The sequence below is a fragment of the Chionomys nivalis genome, chromosome 20 (genome assembly GCF_950005125.1).
Source record: "Chionomys nivalis chromosome 20, mChiNiv1.1, whole genome shotgun sequence".
Classification (NCBI taxonomy): domain Eukaryota; kingdom Metazoa; phylum Chordata; class Mammalia; order Rodentia; family Cricetidae; genus Chionomys; species Chionomys nivalis.
In genome coordinates this window covers 54,515,233-54,534,073 of record NC_080105.1, presented here as the reverse complement: position 1 = coordinate 54,534,073, position 18,841 = coordinate 54,515,233, and the positions used below count along the sequence as shown (strand labels likewise).

At 45.8% G+C, this 18,841-nt stretch overlaps 1 protein-coding gene across 3 annotated transcripts in view; it reads left to right on the top strand.

Moving 5' to 3' along the window:
• Window positions 1-5,565: 5,565 nt before the first annotated feature.
• Dlgap2 (DLG associated protein 2) overlaps window positions 5,566-18,841 on the top strand; it is a 677,680-nt gene continuing 664,404 nt past the window's right edge. For 2 of the 3 annotated variants that reach the window (XM_057752288.1, XM_057752286.1), the window contains exon 1: window positions 5,566-5,719. In XM_057752288.1, the coding sequence (XP_057608271.1) occupies window positions 5,702-5,719 (18 nt within the window). In that variant the 5' untranslated portion in view covers window positions 5,566-5,701. The remainder of the gene's footprint in view (window positions 5,720-18,841) is intronic. The other variant, XM_057752287.1, reaches the window with a different exon arrangement.

Below are 18,841 nucleotides of genomic sequence, written 5' to 3'. Positions count from 1 at the left end.
TCCTTCCGCGTAGGCCCGCCCACAACATTAGGAATGCCTAATCTGGACTCGAATTCCCCGTCGCCGGCTGCCAATCATCCATATCCGGCGGCTTATTGGTTGGTATAGGGCCCGGGCGTGGCTTAAACTCTAGGAGCCTGACTGTGGAGCCTGCGCGGAAGGCCAGTGGCCTCGTAGCGCTACTCTGGGGTTTGCCCCTCAGGTGGATTTGTGCCAAGACACAGTGGGGACGGGACCGGCTCTGCATACTTGCGGGACTTGGGTTGCAAACTGGAGGAAGGTTCCTGAGGAGAGAAGGAAGATCTGGAAGCTTGAGGCGAGACAAGGTCCTCTCTCGGCCCAGACAGCTGCGTTCTGAGCGCCCTTCACCACGTCTGCGGATGGGACTGGTGCGCCCGTACCCCTGCGGTGCCCACCAGCGGCGGCGACCAGGCCCTCTCTTTGTGTTGTCTTTCACCTGAACCACTTTGCTTTTAGTCCGGCGGTGCTTCCGCGCTGGGACCCTTGTGCCCTGTTGACATTGATTCTTCGTCTTTGCATTGCTTCTTCAGAAACAGGATTGCCAAGTGTCTGCACGAACTGCTAGCTGGAAATAACGTTTACAAAAGGTCAGACAAGAGAGGTGCGTGACAAAGAAGATTGTAAGGACCATATCCCAAAGAGATGAGCTCTTTGAAGAGAAATAAGGCAGGGAGCAGGGTTAGAAGCAGATATTTTTGGTTAGTGGAGGTTATCAAGCACAGACTTGAGGAGCTGAAAGAAGAGGACCTGATGTTATGCGGAAGAAATGCTCAAAACAGAAAAGAAGACAGATTATGCTTCAAGTAAAGTGTCTGCCCGCCAGCCTGTGTCCAGAGATCTTAACGCGGGTAGGGATCAGAGCGGAGAGAGGGCGTGGCCTCGGTTGTTGCCGGACTCTTTGGAATAAGCCCTCCTGTATCAGTGAGAGTGGAAGGGCAGAGATGTTTACTGATGGTCTCAAGCCAGGATAGTTCCCGAAAGGCCTCGGTTGAGGTCCAGTTTGTATTATCGTTTTATACTCTGAAACCACAAGGTGGGGTGGGCAAGCAAGCGAAGTTTTACAGAAGCCTAAGTGGAAGTCTGCAGGTTGCTAAGGGCAACATGACCCAGCATCTCCACTATTTGCCCGGTCATTGTCATTCTGTTCCAGGTAGAAAGTGAAGACATCCTTGGCAAATAGGCAGTACGAGCGGTGCTTTGAGTAAATCACGAAATAAATCAATAAATCCGTAGCTAAGAATTGGTCTTTGCTGCCTCGTTCTACTTCACCCGTGACAACCATGGAAGAAGCAACATTGAGTTTTTAACGATGTGGAAAACTGATCAGTTTTGAGCCTAGGAGTGAAACGATCTGATGTAAATGTTACAAGAAGTGATCTCGGCTTCACCACTGAGAGTAAATTGTATCTGGGATGAGGCAAGTACACTGTGCACCAGCTGCTACTAGGAAAATGTTGGTAGTTAGCATCTGAGTGGTAACGTTGAAGACTGTAGGAAGAAACGGCCAGGGTGTGGATGGGTTTGAAGACAAAGCAAGAGAGATGTTCTGGATCATCAGGATGGTCTGTGGTTGAAAAGGGGAAGTCTAGAATGGGTTCAGGGTTTTGCTTCAGAAGCTGAGCCGTTGGGATTTCAGGCTGACACCGGGATCCTTTGGGGAGCCCCTTGCTACGTAGTGAGGGGGAACTTTTGATACAGAAACCTAGGAAACCGTGGAGAGAATGGATGTGGCCAGAGTAGTGGCCAAGGAAGAGCTGAGCCACGACGGACTCTAACCTTTGGGAAGCTGAGAGATGAGGCTCCAGCTCTGGCTCAAGAGAAGGAGTGACTAGAGGGGACAAGGAATGACAGCCATCCTGCAACCAAGTCAAAGAAGAGTTCGCCTGTTTGAAGGCACAGCTGGATTTGCCAAGGGTAGGTCTTTAGGGTCTTTGGTTATAGTAATTCCACTGGCATACAAGACACAAAAGTGCAATGGTTCAAGAAAACAGAAGGTCCTGGATGCAGACCGCTATGCCAGCGTCTGCTAGAGTCCCCAAGAACTCCAGCAAGCAGGACACTCCTGTATCTCTCCCAGTTGGCCACAGACACCATCCACTCAGCTGCCAGGCTAGTCTTGGGAAACACAGTTGCTTCCTGGTCTCCTCTTCCCCCCACAGACCTGTCCAGAAAGATCACATCTATTTTGTGCCTCATCTCTCATGGAGACTCCACTTGAAAGTTGATTTCTTCCCAGCCCTCCTGCCGTTTTCCAGCTTTTACCCACTACCATGCCACCTCTTCGGTTCATAGCAACCAAAAAGATCTTTTTAAAAAAAAAATCTGAAAAAAATCTAAAATAATCACTCTGGGGCAGGAAAGATGGCTCAGTGGTTAAGAAATCTTCCATTTTTGCACAGAACCTGGGTTCGGTTTCCTGCAGTCACATGGTGGTTCACAACCATCTGGAAAGCAGTTCCTGGAGATCTGATATCTTCTGCCCTCTGAGAGCACCAGGTATGTGCACTGGTGCACATACGCCTTCAGGCAAAAATACTCATGCACATAAAATAAGCATTTGAAAAAAAATCACTTTAGCCCATCACAGGGCCAGAATAAAAAAAAACAAAAACAAAACAGAGAAATCATTTGACAAAAATCTAACACTTGTTCATGATTTAGAAAAAGAACAAAAACAAACAAAACTTCTCAGTCAACAATAAGTAAAAGGAACTTTATTCAACTTGATAAGGAACATTTACAAAAAAATCTGCAAATATCATCATCAAGGGAAAAAACAATTAGAAGCTTTCCTACAAAGATCATGAACAAGGCAAGGATAGTCCCTCCAGCCACTGACTTCAGTATCATACTAGAAACCCTAGCTAATGTAATCAGACAAGAAAAAGAAATAAAAAGACCGCATATTGGGAAGGAAGAAATAAAAATGTTTTTGCCTGCAAGTGACATGAAGAAAATCCTAATATCCTAGTCAAAATCCCACATAAAATCACATTGTGTATAAGACATTATCCCAGCTCCTACAAACATGTCACAGATCCTCCCGACACGTTGTCTGTCAGTCCACATTCATGATGGTCTCTCATTTCTTAGACGAATTAGTCATTAGAAGGAAAGGCAAGTCTCTCCTTGTCTCTGGGTCTTCAGGTCTGTTCTTCCTACTGCCAGAACTCTTCTCCACCCCTGACCCCATTCTTCTGGGAGCTTGGGCAGAAGTTAACCTCTGACTTCACCTCATTCATATCAACTTCTGAAGAGGGCTTCCTTTGACATTATCAAAGTTGCCCAGTGAGGGAAGTAGAAGGGAGGACGGAAGTATTCTGAAGTGCATTTCAGATGTTTCCTCAAAGAATCTTCAGTAGGATTGGGCTCCAGTTGCCGGAAGCAGAGATTACCCTGATGACAAACCCTTTATCAACTTCCCTCCCCTTTCCCACTCTTTCTATTCCTGTTTAGCTTCCAGAGTTAAGGCGTTCAAATAAATTACATTCAAAACCATGTCTTGGGACCGACTGTGGGGCAAACCCAGAGGAGGATGTCATGTAACAGCATGGCTCACAATACTTCCTTAACATCACAGACTATTTGTTGTCCTCTTCATTCACAACACAGCATATTTCCTTCGTAGAAACAAACACAATCCATGATTATACTCCTCTAACTTTAGTGTGGCTCCGTCCCAAGACTGGATGTGTGCCCAGTGACAATCTCTTTTCCTGTTTTGTTCACACGTCCACAGCACATAAGTACCCACTGTAAGTACCACTCGTGTTTCTCTCGCTGCTGCCATCGCACGAGGCAACAAATGAATGGATGAATGGAGATGGAGGCGCACGTGAAGAGGAGGAGAGAAGATGGATATTAGGATTTTAAAAGTTGGTTATGCAGTCTAGATTTTGGTTTGAGGCTTTCCACTGAGACCAGTCGGAATATGCTAAAAGCACTAAGAAGGCATGCCCGATATCTTTGATTCATTGTTGTTTCTCACACAATTTGTGCTTTCAAAATAAAGTACATTGGCTGGGCGGTGGTGGCGCACGCCTTTAATCCCAGCACTCGGGAGGCAGAGGCAGGCGGATCTCTGTGAGTTCGAGACCAGCCTGGTCTACAAGAGCTAGTTCCAGGACAGGCTCCAAAACCACAGAGAAACCCTGTCTCGAAAACCAAAAAAAAAAAAAAAAAATAAATAAAAAAAAAATAAAAAAAATAAATAAAAATAAAGTACATGAAAGTTGTTGATTGATCATATGAAAAACATTTTATGGAGATTGCTTTTGTGTAAAGATCTTGGAATTTTGGGAAACACTGGGCTGTCCACATGTCTCCCTTCTACTCTACACGCATTCATCTTTTTGCAAGTATCCATCTTGCTGATTAAGTTTTGGTCACATTTAAACAATGGAGACACCCCTCCCTTTTACATTTCCATTTCCATGAGTTCCAGTGATTTGCCCAAGTTTAGGAAGGTTTACGTAATGGCAGAGCCCAGAGCCCAACGTCAAACTGTCTCTTTAGTTGCCAGGGCATTTTACTCTAGGCCACAGTAACTTTCTTCTTAACTGGCCAACAGATCTGAGAAGGATATTTCCATGAACCTAGGTTCCAGTACAACGTGGCTAATTTTGCTAAATTTGCCAAACTATTATTGGTTGTCTTCTGATTTCTCTGAGATAAAAGGATAAATTATTATTATTATTAATAGTAGTAATAGTTATTATTTTGCTTCCACTTCCACACTGCACACATCTATGTGCTGCAACAAACATGCGTTGAACACCATCCCATCTCAATGCTGCTTTCCCCTGTCTCTGGACCAGGTTTGTTAAGGAAGATTGCTGTTTGAGGTGCAGGGGGTGGGGGTGCCCCTGGAGGATCCCTGATTCCTCTGAGCACAGCACCAAGCAGTTTACAGGCGGGGAGGTAACAGGTGGAGACAGAGAGAGGTTGTATTTCACAGAGCCCAGAACAGCCATGTGCACTCTCAGTGGCCTTGCGAAGCTCTGTAACAGATCTGTGTTCTAGCGCTCCCTTTCTTTGACCTGGGAGCCCAACAGATGTGGAGGACTTCGCCGGGAAGAGTCGGGTGCACCAAGGCGTCTGCAGATCCCACAGCTCGATTCCGATTGAGCTAGACCTTTTCAAGAGCACTGGCTTGTGTGTGGGTTCCCACGCTGACCTACAAACACGCCGAGCTTTCGCGGGGTGGGACCTCTCTGCTCCCCCGCCCGGTACCTTCACTGTCCTCGAGTGACCCAATGCTCTGCGCGCAACAGTTGGGACCTGCTGTGCGCGGGCTCCCGGGCCATAATAGCGCGCCATGCGATCTCCGGACCAGACTTGCCATTGGCAGCCGCGCGGCGGCCTGAGCGCTCCCCCTAGGCGCGCAGCGCTGGGCCCTTCCTCAGATGGAGCCACGCACCGGCCGCCCCCCAGTGCGCCGGTGCCTCCCCGGGCGCCGAGTGCGCAGGCGCCGGCCGTGAGGACCGACCGTGCGCTGGGCTCGAACGGGGTTGGAGCGCGCGGCGGCGGCGGCGGCGGACTGACAGACTGCGGACCGACGCACGGACCCAAGGATTCTCGAGCTTGGGAGCTGGCGGCAGTGCTGCGCGCGCCGCCTGGCCTGAAGAGTGGGCCACCTTGCCATGTCGCTCGGCATCTTCTGAACTAGGAAAGCCCGAGGATGTCCGCTCTGAGGAAGGTGCGAGACGCGCGGGGCCGCGGGGACTGGGTTGCGGGGACCTGGGCGCTAAGTGGCGAGAGCCGTCGGGGCAGGGAGGGGGCGGTGCTGCGAGACCGACCCGTGTTGGCCCTGACTAGGCGGCTGCGTTGCAGGGTAGGAGACTACTAGGAACATGCTCTGGGAGTGGGAGATAACCTTAGGGGCGGCGGGTGCTCCGGGGTCCGCCGCTGGGGTCCTTCCGTGCTGCAGAGCCCCGTGGCAGGGTGGCTGGCGCACGGGCTCCCCGGGTACAGGAGCGAGGCGGAGGTGTGAAATTCCCCGCTCGGCGAGGCCGGGTAAGGGAATGCAGCTTGGGGCGCTGGCCAGCGAGGGGTTGGTGGGGCAGTGGGGAGCGACCCGTGTTCCCCCTCCCCCAAGCCCAGGTGGCCACCGGGACTCAGACTGGGAATGAATGCAAGCCGCTTGGAGCCGGCGTTACCGGGCGCTGGGGTCGCGGAGGCGGGGAGGGGCCACTTGTGCCCTTTGCTGCAGCCGTCGCGATGAGCAGGGCCTGGGCCTAGGGGTCTGGAGGGGGATAGCCGCTGCTGGGCTCTCCAAGTGCGAGCCGGGGAGCACGGGGGCTTTTTTAGGGGTGGTTGCTAAGCGAAGCGCTACCCAGCGCAGGGTTTTGTAACTAAGCCTCCCCCGGCAGCTGCTGTTGCTGTTCTCGGGCTCTTTTCCCTAACGATCGCAGAAGAAATAATGAGGATGTAATTATTACAGCCCTGCGCGGCGAAGGGGTGGAGGGCAGTAGGCACTGGCTCCTCTGTTCAGTGCTGGCCAGGTGGGGCCGGGCGGGGCAGGGCATTCCTCTCCCACTCTCCTGGAGCGGCTGGGTGGCTGGAGGTGCTCGGCTGGGACCCGAGACAGGGGCTGGGGCTCTATACCGAGTTGGAAGAGGTGGGCAAGGGCAGCAGGCGTCGTCTAGGCGGGTGCCGAGTGTCGCAGGTGGAGGGGAACCCAGAGCGCCGCGGCTGCTTAGCGATTCGCACCCGAAACTCATAACACCCTGTGTGGCGCTCCTACACTTCGGGAATGTGATGCCAGCCGCCCGCAGGTCGCTTGTCTTTCAAACGGATGTCGATTCCGGCCCGGGTCAAAATCCAAATGCGTGACTGACTTAATCAGCATCCGCTGTGTTGTATTGATGAGAAAAGAAAGCAAGGGACAGTGAATTCGCCCGTGGTGTGGATGAACTCTGCTAACCCAGGCTGTGGGCGTTTCAGGACTGGAGATTAAAGCGCAGCAGTTCTTCCTGGCGCCTTGTACTCGGAGGCGGGAGGAAGCTATCTGGTCTGGGAGCCTTGGGATTGCTGTTAGTGGTCAGTGTGGGCACATCAGCCTGCAACCTTGAGATCTGACCGTTACCTTGGATCCCAGTCACCTATGTTTTACAGAAGTGTCTTATTGTACAGTCCACGAACTAATTGCATTTGTAATGAGGAAACACCCTGGAGGTGGTCCAAAGTAGTCCACGACCGGTTCAGGGCAGTGTACAAGTCTGAAGCTGACTTGCTTAGTTCAACCTCCCCAACAACATATAGGCTTACAGTTAAAGTGCATTATAACAAGATTTTCACCTTCATATTCTCTGTGGGAGATGCTACATAGCCAAGACCAAAACAAATAAACAAGCAAACAAACGAAAACCACCACCAACAAAAAATAACCCAGAAACCAAACCAAACCAAAAAAAAAAAAAAAAAAACCAACTGGTGATATGATGAAAAAATAATAATTTTTGGCAGGTCAGGTTGTTACTCTGTTGTTTAAAAAAATGCCATTAATCAGGATTTTCCAGTAGCCAAATTGTCTTGTGCAGGCTGTTGGATGACTCACGCAGCGTTGGCTTCCATGGTAATTGTAGAGTGTGCATACCACTTCCTTTTAGATGATGTGACTTTTTCATTACTTAGAAGAGAACAAATTAGAATATTTTATGCCCCACATCTGGCAACATGGCTGGCAGGCCACAGGGAGTCCTCTGCTCCAACACATCTGGGTTGGGAGGAACATAAGCCTGGTGGAAGAAGATGGCAGTGGTTCCAGCGAGGGCACTTCCTCCCTGAGCTCCCCACGGTGATGATCTAGCGGATGTGGGCTTTGTTCTCTGAGATGACCTGTGATGAGCTAGGTGTGCCACCTCCCTTCTGAAACCATCTCTTCCGTGGTTGGCTAAGTCAGTAGGCCTCCTGTTCCTGCTCTGACCTGTAAACACCTTGTATTTTAGGCCAAAGGGTAATACACCAAATGGTGAGTGCTATGCCAGATAAGCCAGAGGAACGTGATTAAAATTAGCCCCTCCCTCCAGAACTTTGGTCTTCCCTCAAGAACCCTTCCAGGCTGAGGAGTGTCCACCATTGTTCCCTTTGTTGCCATTGGCCTTCTGCAGCCACGGTGCTGTTGGCCTGCATGGTGGTGCTCCTGGCGGAGGCAGGAGGCTCATCTGCAGAAGCCTGTTGTGCTGTGCCTGAGCTAGGGGACATGGGATTCAGGTAGTTCAGTGGCAGTTGATGTTTCTCCAGAGTGATGTCAGTGTGCTCCTCTATGGTGGAAATCTGTTGCGTCTCCTATTTTTGTCCACTTCATTTCTGACAGCGACAGAAATTCCAAATTGAGTTAGAAACAGAAACCCGCTTCTTAGAATTTAATTTCATGTATCAAGAACATGATCAATGGCAAAACTAAAAAGTTCTAGTATTTTATTAAGTGTTTTAAAATATTTTTAATGCCATAATATTCTTTTATAATTACATTTGAGGGAAAACCCCCCATCTCAGTTGCCCAAGGAGTAGAATGATGCACACTTGGATTATAGAATTTATAAGGAAGTTAATTAAATATTATTTATTGACCCTTGGAATGGATATGCCATGATCATGCATTGGCTACAATAAAAATAGCCGTGATTCATCATTTTGGCCAGATGGAAGTCATATTTAGAGCATTGCAGTATGTTGGCTATAAAAGAATTAGAGCTTTACCACACAGGAAGTTAGTGGGCAAAACATTCTATGCAGTTAAAATTGCTCTTAATCCACCATAGTTTTAACCAGCCTTTGATTTCCGTTTTCTAAGCCGTTGCATTTTATTGGCATCGACTGAACTATGTTTAGTTGCGGGTCCTCATGTGTGGAAATCTCGAGTGTGACAATTCGCTTGCATTCATAACAAGCATTCCGGGTTTTCAGGAGGCCAAGTGTCTGGGCTCTGGTCCTGATGAAGTGTGGGTTGTAGGTTCCCAAGATGGTGTAAATCTTGCAGCCTTCCTTACCCTTGGTCAACTCTGCCTTCCAGGACTTCAGAGCAGTGGCAGACAATGTATTTGGTTCTTAATTCATCTCTTTGGCAAAGGCGATGGGAATTAACCAGCTGATTCTCCTTGATCCTGCCATTTTCTCTGGAAACGAGAAGTCATCTCCATTAGTAACTCAGGGTTGGTTGTTGTTCTTCTTCCTCTTCCTCTTCCTCTTCTTCCTCCTCCTCCTCCTCCTCCTCCTCCTCCTCCTCCTCCTCCTCCTCCTCCTCCTCCTCCTCCTCCTCCTCCTCTTCTTCTTCTTCTTCTTCTTCTTCTTCTTCTTCTTCTTCTTCCCTTCCTCCTCCTCCTCCTCCTCCTTTTCTTCCTTTTGGTGGAGGGGAATACAATTATTCTTTTATTTTACATCCCAGCTGCAGTTTCTCCTCTCTTTTTTCCTCCAAGTCTCCCCCCTCATCCTTCCTCCATTCCCAGCCCCCATCCACTCCTTCATTTGTTTAGAATAGAGCAGGTCTCCCATAAATACCAACAAAACATGGCATATCAAGTTGCAGTTAGACTAAGCACCTCCCCTTGTATTAAGGGTAGGGCAAGGCAACCCAATATGAGGAGTGGGCTCCCAAAAGCCTACTGTAAAAGATTTGGGGATAGCCCTTGTTCCCACTGTTAGGAGTCCCTCAAGAGGACCAGGTTACACAACTGTAACATATATGCAGAGTGCGTAGATCAGTTCCACGCAGGCTCCCTGGTTGTCAGTTCAGACTCTGTGAGCCCCTATGAGCTCACGTTAGTTGATTCTGTGAGTTGTTTTCTTGATCCCTCTGGCTCCTACACAACTTTCTCCCCCTCTTCTGCATGACTCTCTGAGCTCTGCCTAATGTGTGGCTTTCGATCTGCATCTGTTTCCATCAGTTGCTGGATGATGCCTCTCTGATGACAATTGGGTTAGGCACCAATGTGGTCACAGGAGATGGCCAGTTCAGACTGTGTATTCGCGATTGCTAGAAGTCTAAGCTGGGGTCTTTCTTGTAGATTCTTGGGAGATTCCTTTGCATCAGGTTTTTACCTGATCTCAAAATAACCCCCCTTTCCAGTAGTCTCCTTCAGTTCCCCCTAACCTGATTGCTCATGCTCCCATCCTCACCCACCTCAGTTCACTCATAAAATCTCTTCTATTTCCCCTTCCCAGGGAGATCTGGGTGTCCCCGATGAACCCTCCTTGTTACCTAGTCTCTCTGGATCTGTGGATAATAACTTAGCTATCCTTTATTTTACAGCTAATATCCACTTATTAATCAGTACATACCATGTTTGTCTTTCTCAGTGTAGTTACCTCATTCAGGATGATTTTTCCCCCTAGTTCCATCCATTTGCCTTCATGTCTTTGTTTTTAACAGCTAAGTAATACTCCATTGTGTAAACGTACCACATTTTCTGTATTTATTTCTCTGTTGAGGGACATCATACTGGCAAACTGAATCCCATAACACATCCAACAGATCATCCACCACGACCAAATAGGCTTCGTTCCAGAGTTGAAGGGATGGTTCAACTGCAAAAATTATGGTAATGTAATCCACCATATAAACAAACTGAAAGAAAAAAAATACCACATGATCATCTCATTAAATCCTAAAAAAGCCTTTGGCAAAATTCAACACCCCTTCATGATAAAAGTCTTGAAGAGATCAGGGATACAAGGAACATACCTAGACATAATTAAAGCAATATACAGCAAGCCGATTGCCAACATGAAATTAAAGAAACTCAAAGCAATTCCACTAAAATCAGGGACAAGACAACGTTGTCCACCTTCTCCATACCTGTTCAATTTAGTACTTGAAGTTCTAGCTAGAGCAATAAGACAACTAAAGGCGATCAAGAGGATACAAATTGGAATGGAAGAAATTCAAGTATCACTATTTGCAAACAAAATGGTAGTATACATAAACAACTCCAAAAACTCTACCAGGAACCTCCTACAGCTGATAAACACCTTTAGTCAAGTGGCTGGATACAAGAGTAACTAAAAAAATCAGTAGCACTCTTCTATACAAACAATAAATGGGCTGAGAAAGAAATCAGAGAATCAACACCCTTTATAATAGCCTTGAATAATATAAAATAGTTTGGGGTTGCTCTAATCAAGCAAGTGAAAGACTTGTATGGCAAGAACTTCAAGTCTTTGAAGAAAGAAATTGAAGACGCTATCAGAAGATAAATCTAACATTCTCATGGATCAGTAGGATTAACACAGTAAAAATGAGTATTGTTTCCAAAAGCAATCTATGGGTTTCTTTATATTGTCCCCTTTTATAGGCCCAGGGGAACAACTGTTGTCCTGTCCTTCACAGGGCACTGGAGGGGCGGGATGCTGTGAGAGCTTCTGCATCTGGTGTTGCTCAGGAGGTTTTCCTATTTGTGTGATAAAAGCCAGTATGTTAATATCCAGCGTTTCTTGCCTGACCTTTCAAGAATTAGTGGCCTTAATGATTGCCAGTATATCTAGCATGCGGCCTGAATTTATTCCCTTGTGCGTTGGTAGTTCTTCTAGTGCTCAGAGTGTGGCTGTAGTGGGCCACCTCTTTCCAGCAGTGGGATACATGAATGGTTGGGCCTGTCACAGCTTCTGTGACTTTGTCAGGTTGTTGGATCATTAAAGAACAGGAAATTCTACTCAAACCTAAAATTTTATGTGACTTTCAAGGAGAAGGCATTTTAGAAAGTAAAAATGAAAATGTAGAAGACTCAAAGTTGTTGTAGCCAACTTATAACTTCTTTAAGAAATAAGCCTGTATTCTACAGCCCCTGTCTAAAGAGGAGAGAGGGGCCAGGTTACTTGAGAGAACCATCTTACAATATTGATTCAGTTATATAAATGTGAAAATCCTTCTTTTGAATTAGGTCTTCTGTCCCTGACAATCAAGAAGTATAGGTAGGTTTTTAATTTATTCAGAAATAAACTAAAACACTTTTATATTGGAGCGAGATTTGTTCATTATGAGGTGATGTTTTTGTCTGGTATACTTCCCATATGTTTATACTAGAACAAAAAGAAAAAATTTAACCCATTATTTCTTAAAAGGAATAGACAAATGGAAACACCCCATCAATAAAATTAGGCAAAAATTAGAGTAACTTTGTGTATATAATTAGCCATTGGTTTAAAAATAATACTCCATGAAAATGATACCCCATGTTGTACATATAGAGAGAGGCTGAATAACAGGCACCAAAGTACATCTGGAAAATAAAAGAATGAAATTGTCCCTGGAGTCAGTAGAGTAACCAGGCAATATGAAAAAGTATGTTCCTCTGTTCAGTTGACATTCATCGTGCTGTTTGTGCACAAGGTGGCACAAGTGCCCTTTCATCTTGGTGTAAAAGGTGGCTGAGCCTAGCTCTGCTGTCACCTGCCTTTGCAACCGAGTGGCATTTAGCAGTCTGGTTGGCCTTGCTGTGTTTTGGTTACCCTTCACCAAAAGGGGGATGATATAATACTAACCTGGTGGGGTGACCACATGGATGAAATGAATTTATGGCGGTAGCATTGTATCAAGAACAGTGTAGAGTTTTCAGTATGTCTTGACTCTTTCAGTCCTGGAGAAAGAGAGCTATCTCAGCACAGTTTGAGCCACCGGTGCTGGGAGTTATCCAACCACCATGAGAACAGGATAATACTTCTGTTTGTTTATGTACTCACTTGTCAATTCTTCAGGAAACACATTTGAGTGAACTTAGCCAGTAAAAGCATGGAAGAAGTGTTAGTCAAACAGAAAGGGCCAATAAGGTGGCGGCTATTAGAGTTAAAGAAGTTTTTGAATGTTACATTTGACTGTGAGCTCCCTAGGAATCATATGAACGAAACTTAAAATACGTGACCCCTTACCTGGTTACCTTGTTGGTTAGATATCACAAATACATTAATATATATATATATATATATATATATATATATATATATATACACACCAAACAACTTTCCCTAGTGCTAAGTCATGAAGGTTCTTTCCCAAGCAGATCATCTACAGAAGAGTTGGGCTGTAATACAGTGGCTGTTGGATAAATGCAGAAATCTTTTCCTGAGTGTACCTTATGATACTCTAAGGTGGAATCCAAAGAGAGAAACCTCAACCTAGAAGAGGGCACACGCATTTGTCCCTTAGTCATATGTTATCTCGGTGACAAGATAGTAAGACAGGGCTGGGCCTTCATGCTTTTGCATCATCCACGAATATATTCCAGCCAGTGGAGATGCATGCGAACCATGAGAACGCAGGCTATTGAGTTTTATGTATTTACATATTTCCTAAAGTCCTGGTACATGATGTTTTAAAAAGTAAGGTAAGTGGCCGTAACGTGTTGACGGTAACAGCATGGGGGAGAGCGTCCTTATGCTTAACGAGTGCTTCTAAAATTACAAGCCTACCACCTGGAAGCGCTTCATTAACTGGAAGTACCCCAAAGCCAGATATACATTTAATACATCCACCAAATGTGATAGATTAGCCTTGCCTGGTTTTAAATGTGCTCGAAACATTGGCATTAGCCTATAGTTGGGCAAAATTATCTGACAGAAAGCCTATTTTAGGTTTGGATGTATCATAACTCATCCAGGAGTTGTACTGGAAGCAAAAAATGGAAGGGTTGCATGGGTACCCTTCTGTATCACTGTGCGGTTGAAACCCAGCCATCACCAATTAGAGACAAGCTTTCTTGCTCCTGACTCATCTCTGGCTTGTTGCCGCTCCTCCTTGCTCTCCCATCTCACCCACTGTAGCTTCGGAAGTGTTTGTCTCAGAAAGTCTCCCCTGGGCCAGCACGTGCCCCATGGCATGCATGCCTTACGCTGTGGTCTCTTCCAAATCTGCTTTGTGAGCAAGAGTCTTTGGTCTTGATCACCCGCTGCTCCTGGCCAATGAAGATCTGTTTCATCAGTGAATGAGCCCAGGAGCTGTACTCCACCCAGCACGGGGCCAGGATTTCCCAGTTCTCACTTGGAATTCCTTTTGTTTTTCTGTTACTTTTCTATCTTTTGTGGTGGTTAGAATCTCCCCTACCCATGGACCCCTCCATCTTGTAACTCTGTGCTGCTCTTTGTCCTTGATTTGATCATAGCCTCCCCTCCCCCTGCTTTTTCTTAAACCACACTTAATAATGTTTTCTTTTAAAATATATTCTTTATATGTGCTTTACCTGCACGTATGTGTGTGCCTTGTGCATGTCTGGTGCCTTTGGAGCCAGAAGAGGGAATCAGATCCTTGGGAACAACTGGAGTTTGTAGACAGCTGTGGGCAGCCATATGCATTCTGGGAACTGATCCAGGGTCCGCTGGAAGAAGAGCAAGTGTTCTTAACCACTGAACAATCTCCCCACTCCCTAATAATGTTTTATTTTCCATCTTTCATACTTACTTTCCAAGACCTAGTTGAACACCGCTTCCTTGTGGCATATTTCCCAGGTCTGATGCCAGATGAAGTCATCCTCATAGTCCTTGCTTTGTACTCTAGGAGGGCACAGACCATGGACAGCACAGTGGGATGCCTGGGCCACTCGCTGTCCTTGGTACTGGAGAGACAGCAATGAAAGGGACAGAACTGCCAGCCTCAATATCTGCTAGAGGTGTTGTGGACCTTGTTGCTCAATAAACATCAGAATGCTAAGTAAATCCATAGCCACTGACCTAACTATACAGCCACCATGGGGCCCTCAGTGAGATCAGTAACCATTGCTTCTCTGAGTTGTGTGCATGTAAGTGAGATACGAAACTTTATTACCACATCAACGGGTTTGTATATTCTTGTTTATTTGCTTTTGATGTGAAACTTTTGGCTCTTTAAAATAATTTATATTTTTATGATACTGTAGCATTTTGACAGTTTCTGTGCAAATACCTTTTACTATTTTCTGATGAAAGCCTAATGTAGACTCTATATTGACAATGTAGAGATTTTCATAAGTGGTTGAAAGTTAGCTTCAAGATTACATTGAGGCCATTTAAGTCTATAACATTTCTGAATCTGAAACAAAATGTTCTGGTTTATCACTATAATTTGAATCAAAATTTTATTTTTGTTGTGAATGAGGAGTTATACAGCTTTTGTTTTTTTAGGCAACCAAACAGTAGAAACACTTAGTATATTTCTCCAATTTAACCTTTTTATTATTTATATAATTATATTTCTTAAACAGCAACAGCACTCAATCAAAAGAAAACTTTTTTGCATGTAGTTAATTCTGAGACATTCACTTCTGGGAGGTTACCTTAAGGAAATGATTGTGAACTAGCAATACTAGTTGATCAGACACTGTAGCTTTGTTCCCTGGAATAATACTGGAATGAAGAAAAAACAGAGAGACAGGATAAATTTGTCACAACTCAGCCACAATATAAAAATGCGCAGCCCTGAAAGAATGAAACTTAAATATTTAATGGTACAATATGATCTTCCTGTAAGTAAAGGGAACAGAGTACAAGATAGCATAGTCCACACCTCCATTTCTCAGAGCTCCTGTCCTTGGACCTGAAAGGAAGACCGGAGGGTGCCCTGATGCCAAAGCAAGGAGTCATCTCCATAAATCCTGTCTCCTGACAATTCATGGTGAGTCTGCACACATCAGCCAAATCACTGCTACCCTTAAAGCTTCCCTCTGCCACCATGCCTTCTGGCTAGTCTGCACCGATTGGCTACACCCGTAGTCAGGGATTTTACACCAACAGCCTGCCACACTCCCGGATCATCTGTAGTGAGGGACTTAGCACCGATGGCCTGGCACGGTCAGTGATCTCCCCACACTGTCTCCTTCCCTCCTACACTTGTGCCTCTCAGCAAGGCCGAGTGAAAACCAAAGCTTTGAGCCCTTCTTCCTTGCTACTGTCTCCTCTGCTAGGTAACTTATTTATTTGTACCATTTGCCTAGTAATGAGTGTTTACGGTTTTACAAGTATTCTACATGTTACTGAAATAAGTTACCAGTGCTAATTAATTTTTGTAGAGTACTGTGAGATCAGCGGTGACGCCTTCCATACGTTGCTGAATAGGAAGCTGAGGAAGGGAGAAATTTATTACATTTCGTTGGTCGTTGACATATTCTGGCATATCATAGTGTGGTGGACTGGTTCCACAGCTGACAGTTGTAGCCTCTCGTTGGGACAGATGCCCTCAGAAGGCACAGTTTCACTGCTGTAACCCAAGCACCCAACACATTCTTGGGCATGAAGCATTCAGTCAACATTCGTTCAGTGAACTTGTGAATGAACAGATTCAGATAGAAATTTTACCATGCATATATAGATACTGAACTGATAGGGATTCATATTGATTTTTAGTCTCTATCAAAATGCATTTGGCATCATGTATAGAAAAATCCCACCCAGACAAATTGAATAAGAGTATTTGTTAGCTCCTGGTACCAGGTGTCACCATGGGTCTTCTGACCTGTGGTGTCTTCCATGGTCTTGGTGTCATCCCCACTGAAAGGCGTGGCAACAGCCAGCAGCAGCATTTGAGCCATCTGGTTTGTAAGTACTACGACCACCCTGAGCTGATACCAACATGGCTCTGTTAGACTTTCACAGGGCTCTGCAAGCCTGTCTCTGTGGGTGTTTCCCCCAGAGTGTGCATTCTGTATTTCATTATTTGTAGCTTGTGCCTCTGACATGGTCAGGAGAGGTCTCCATGGGCATCTAGTGTATCGTCCTCGGGGCAGAGGACATGTGGAGACAGGTGTGGGATGAATGGATGCCCAGCCTTCTCATTTTCTGTCAGCCCCTGTCTTTGTCACACCCATGAGCAGGTGTGGCGGGGGTGAGACCTGAACAGACCAGAAGGGGAAGATGAGCCTTTGGCCATGTCGCTGGGTAGTCCTCTTGTTTTTCCTTGCAGGGAGGAAACTCTGATAGTAGTCTCTCAAGTCTTTGTTTCACATTCCACTCCCACCCCAGTTACCACCAGGAGCAGGTGCCACTGTTTGGGGCTTTAATTAATCTTAATATGCTTCCAGGTTCAACTGTCCCTCAGTTCCCTGTACCTGTGTAGAGGACAGATCCCTGGGGGAGACAGAGCTCCCTTAACATCAGCAGGACCAGGCCCAGTTCACAGCCAGCAGTCTCTGATCGACTTCTGAACTTATTTTCCACTATGGCAAGTGATGGTTTTGTAATTTTAAGAGCTCACAAGGCTTTGTGTATACATATTTTTAAAAGGAGAATTTCAATACTATGAAGTATTTAGGGAAGTAGAACTATCCTTTGAGAATCCATTAAACCACTGTAATAAACTCCTGATTTACCATTTATTCATTCACATGATGGGATTCACCAGCTAAAAACCTGTGGTCCAATGGCTAGTGGCGGGTACATGTTAGAAAGACATGTTGGGGACCAGGTAGAGGCAGGGAAGGTGCCTGACATTTCATCCATAGGGTGAGCTGACAAGCATTCTCCATGTCTGTGAACTTCCTAAAGCTAGCTCTGTGTGTCACTGTTGTGTGACAAAATATTTCCTATGGAGATAGGACACATGTCTGTTCATCCCAGATAGGGATCCCATGACAGACCAAAGTACAGATACCACTGAAGTCTGACTTGGTGAACTAATGAGTTTTATTGGATATGGGCGAAGGGTTACATACAAGAGCAGAAATGATTCAGAGACAGCTGCTACCTTACCAAGACCCACTCCAGCTCACAAAAGTGAAGAGCCTGGAGCACACCACACAGCCTGCAGGCAGCTCACCAGGCTGGAGAGTGACCTTTTCAGGTGCCTCAGTTGCTCTAAACCTCTTCTAGGCAGCTTGGCTGGCTTCTGCTTCTTCCAGGCAACTGGTCTGATCTCAGCCCTCTTTGCAGCTTTTATTACTTTAAAAACTGGTGTGGAGGGACTTAGCGAATCTGGTCAGTTTCAGGGACTTCCTCTAGCTATTTTGAGTTGTTTACCTTTAGGCTTAAGTAACTTCCTTGTTGGATGGAATGTTTCAATCTTAGAGGAAACTGTTAACATAGTAGTCATATATTGTATTCTGCTTTTAAGGCATTCAGGGAATCCTGGATTGAGAGAAAAAAATCAATTACACCAAAGGTGAGGAAAAGAGGGAGGGAGGAATAGAGAGTTAAGGGATAGAGAGAGAGATTGATAGGTAGATGGATGGATAGAGCCCTTACATTGCTTCCGTTGCAGGGCACTGGAGTTCAAATGACAAGAGGCAAGAAATGCTTTGTGTGTGTGTGTGTGTATGTGTTGTGGGCATGTATATGATTGTGTGTGTACATGCAGATGCATGTGCTCATATATATTTGTGTGGAGGTCAGAGGTTAGTGTCTGGTATCTTCCTCTGTAGCCATCTATTCTGCTGAGAAGGAGTTTCCCACTGAATCCAGTAGGCCAGGAAACCATAGGGATCCTCCTGTCCCTGTTCTCCCGGTATTGAACTTGTAGATGTGTTACTACCCTCAGCTTTTTACATGGGTGCTAAGGATGCAGACTCAGGTCCTCTAGTGTGCATGGCAAATGTTTTAATGACTGGGCCATCTCACTAGACCTGAGATCTTTGTCTTACATCATCGTATAACATTGTAGTTTAAATGAAAGTTCTTGTGTGTGCACTGGGTAAAGTCCAGATACTCAGTGGTAGGAATTTGCTAATAGCTTTGCCAAAAGACGTCTGAGGTGTTAAACACCTGCTGCATGGAGTCTTCACGGTTCTGCCTACGAGTGCTTGTTCCCGCTCTTTAAATCTTCCTTCTGCAACACATTTAGGCTCCTCTTTGAAATGCATTTGTATGTTTCAAGGGAACAAGAATAGGGAAAGCCCAGAGGTCAGTGTTTTATTGTACAGCTAGGTAA